The 3,893-nt window shown below is 32.7% G+C and overlaps 1 protein-coding gene across 1 annotated transcript; it reads right to left on the bottom strand.

Annotated features, from left to right (window-relative positions):
* Positions 1-219: 219 nt before the first annotated feature.
* On the bottom strand, positions 220-2,882 carry LOC123559490 (zinc finger protein sens-like). Its single transcript, XM_053524022.1, has 2 exons — positions 2,243-2,882; positions 220-1,902 (listed from the first exon to the last, which is right to left on the bottom strand). The coding sequence occupies exons 1-2, from the start codon at positions 2,859-2,861 to the stop codon at positions 1,730-1,732; spliced, it is 792 nt and encodes a 263-aa protein (XP_053379997.1). The 5' UTR covers positions 2,862-2,882; the 3' UTR covers positions 220-1,729.
* Between the last annotated feature and the right edge of the window lie 1,011 nt (positions 2,883-3,893).

The raw sequence follows: 3,893 nt of genomic DNA, 5'->3' as shown, positions 1-3,893 counted from the left end.
TCTCACAACAAGAGACATAAAAGAAAGTGGTTATAATTAAATCAGAACATTTATTTCCAGTGGTTCTTGCTGATTGAGAAATGTTCAAATAACAGTCATAAAAATCCCAATGTAAAATATTCCACAACTATCCCATACAATATATGTTTATTTGTCTGTAGCATTTACAGTGAATAAACGAAACAAATATAAAAAGAATAATCAGGGTAGATAAAACGCATACAGGCCCGCATACCATGACACTGGCAGCATAATTGTTGCATACTGGTATAATTAAAAAGAAACTGCAAGTAATCATTTTGTCACTGTAAAGCTGTAAAAACCAGCAAAGAGGATAAATAAAAGCAATGAAAACTTAAGTCAGACAAAATTAATGTTTTTAACGATTTGTGAGAAAGATTCATTACACAGATTCAGTTAAGCCCTAGTTTTTCTAAAGGATTGGTTGAATTTATATATTTACAATATTTAAATGTATAATGTTTTAAACTTATCAATTTTAGTGTATATCATTAACGAGCAGGGCAACGTTATCTTTTTTATTTTATTGTGTCTGCAATTTAAGATATAGAAAGAATTTCAAAGTCGCCTTAAAGTTTAGAAACGTACGAACTTTTCAATATTTCATCAAAATAGAAGCCACACTGTTTTTATGGCAACAAAATACGAAATGACGGATTTAATCTATATTTTGAAATTGATTTGAACTGCAGTTCATTGTTTCAGAATTTTTTTTCATTACTTTTTTCATCGAGAAATAAGGAAATTATCATGCTTTACATCTATCTGAAGCATAAAAAACTTTACATATTAACCTTAATAAAAAAGTTTTAGCTAAATGGTTTATTCAGCAGTGTGTGAATGACTTCATTAACACTAAAACAGCTGCTTTCAATGATAGCTATTTTTCTTAACTTTTAAGCTGCAATATCTTTAAATCATTCTCTGTTAGGGACGGCTGGACGATGACTTCCATAAAAAGTCACAACTTCCTCTCTTAATAGCTTCTAGTTAATCTGACTGCAGTTGTTGAATGCAAAATAAAAAGGATAATAAAAAGAAAAAGAAATCAGTTATTCTCCATATTGTTTTGTTTACCCTTGATAATTCTTGTATGAAGAGTACATGGAGTACCCCTATGGATAAACTGTTTCGTTATCCTGTATTTTCATTATATATGCACATGGTATATAACATACATTAAATATGATAAATAAATCAACTATCACAACTTATAAACGTTGAATGAAAGAAGGGCGATGCGATGAACACATTGTTCACGAAGTGGTTTTTCTAACGCAAAAATGTATAGAAAAAAAAAGTGTCATAATTAATCCGAATAAGATAGACGCTTGGGGTATTTCCCTCATCGATTATTGATATATAGCATTTTACTTGAATCAGACGGAAAGGACAGAGGAGTGCAAACGCATTATAATACAAGGGACAATAAATAATATTTGGTTGAGACTTCCATCGGATGACCTCTATTTGTTTTTTTGTTCAAAACATTTCGCGTCCAATGGTGACTTTTTACATAAACTGTTATCTCGAGTTATTTCAGCATATCAGTTTTTTTTGTAAACACCAATGTTCTGTCTAAATGCAGCCCATGTCCATAGTCTGACGTCCTCATGTTCAACTTTTTCCAGTTGCACATTATTGCATTCCCAGTATTTCTGTTTTTACCATGCGTTTACTTATTACCATTATCTTCCGCCTTTCTGTATTAGCACATGCCCGTTTCTCGGTGTTTTCTTAGCTCAAGTTTACGTTGAAAGGTTCGCCCACACTTCTCACAACTGAAAGGAGTGTAGCCGGTGTGTTTTCTGCTGTGCGTGATCAGATTTGATGACTGACTAAATCTTTTGTCGCAAACTGTACATCGATGTGGTTTTTCACCTGTATATTGAAGAAAAACAACTTTGATTACATCCATTTTTATCATTTTATCATATTTTAACCATATTTTATTGCAGTTAATACATAATGTAGGCTATAAAATGTGACAACATCAGATGAGAATTTTTATCACAAGATAGGTAATAAACACTGACTGTGGCAGCTCGCACTAAGCGTAAATTTCAATATAGCCATAGTTATTTCATATACAAAAAAGTAAAGATTAGTAAAACTTGAGTACAAGTTTATATTGGAGAGAGTGGCTTGCTGTTATCAGTGACCGAACAAATATAAATGTATCAAAATGCGCTAGACAATCGCAAAGCATTGTGACTCTTACCTGTATGTATATATGTATGCTTTTTCATGTCAGATTTCTGATGAAATCTTTTCCCGCAGAATCCACAAGGATAAGGTCTCGTGTCGCTGTGAATTAAAAGATGTGTGTTCAGTGTTGAAGAACGCTTGAAAGTTTTTCCACATTCATGACATCGGAACACCTTGCCGGTGTTGTCGTAAAGAGTTCTATTAGTATAATTTCCGTTCAGATACATCTGTGAGAAATTTCGTGCAGTGTTGTGTAAGTCCTTTATGGATTGTCTTTCGGGTTCTCTAATTATGTTTTGTGAATACTCTTTAACAATTCCGTACTTCATAAATTGTCCTTCTATGCTTCCACTCGGCGATATGGGATTATTTGTAGGCGCGCTCATAGGGCTTCTTTTCAAATCGAGAGGAGAACATGGTCTGTTATTTAAATTTTCGTTTACAAAATATGTCGAACAGTAAGGATAGTTAGTCATGAAACTAGATTGTGAAGTCTCTAAGTAGCTATCGTATTTTAAAGTATTGTTGTTTTGTTCTGGAGGCAAGTACTTCCCACCATACCCAGGCATTGCAGTAGTGAAGTAATCCGGCTGTTTGAGACATTCCGGCGAGAATACATCAGTGTTAGCCATGAAGACGCACCCATCAGTTTCATCGGGGTATCCTAAAATATGAGATAATATAACAATAATTTTTACAGAGGAAGTTGCATTTAAAGAAAGCCAACAAGCAAGAATTTTATTTATTCCAGTGACTGGAGATTACACATGAGATCTGTGTAAACATGGTGGTAATGAACAATACGTTATCCACAGAATAACAGCTATTTAATTATAATTAAGTTTATATAAATAATGTAGAATTTAAAAATATAAATGCATGCAATATTGCCTTGTGACTAAGCATCGGACTTAGAAAAAAAAACGACTTTCATTTTTTGACGTTTCAAACAACAAATTTCCAAGGAATAGCATCATACACAATTTATCATGGACTTACATGATGTTGTTATTATTATTTATTAAGTAATGAACGATAGACTGCACTCCTTTAATTATTTTTATTTATCGGAAAGGTGACTATGTGGAACTCCGCATGATGTAACAATATATTTACGACCGCATGCCGTTTGAAAGACTTGTTTATGCATACAATAAAATATCTTTAATTATTTTATGATTGATCATGCATTTTTAGTTATATAACGACGAATTATGTCCTGATATTTACACTGTTTAAAACAGTGAGATAATCAAATATAATCATATCGAATTGAAAAAATAATGTTCTCACACGCATTTTCCGAAATGTTATAAAAGTACATTAGCCGACATTTCGGAAAATGCGTGTGAGAACATATTTTTTCAATTCAATTTATAACACTGCCACCACTCCAGTCAGCTCAAGCCTTTACTTTTTGTTTTTCATTTTCTTGTGTTGAATTTTAGCGGGCCATATAACTCTTTGATATCGTAATAAGTATCCTATACATAGAGCGCGACGCCGAGCGCTGCAGCCGCCTAATGTAAATATTTGAGACGTTTGGTAGAAAAAACATTAAAAAATAATAAATAAAGATGAAAACCTGAGCTGACAGTTTTGCGGTTGGATGAATAGATTACACACAACTTGTATATACATAGGGGCTGTTCTAGGTAACAATA

This window comes from Mercenaria mercenaria, chromosome 15 (genome assembly GCF_021730395.1).
Source record: "Mercenaria mercenaria strain notata chromosome 15, MADL_Memer_1, whole genome shotgun sequence".
NCBI classification, from domain to species: Eukaryota; Metazoa; Mollusca; class Bivalvia; order Venerida; family Veneridae; genus Mercenaria; species Mercenaria mercenaria.
This window is presented reverse-complemented; position numbering and strand designations above follow the sequence as displayed.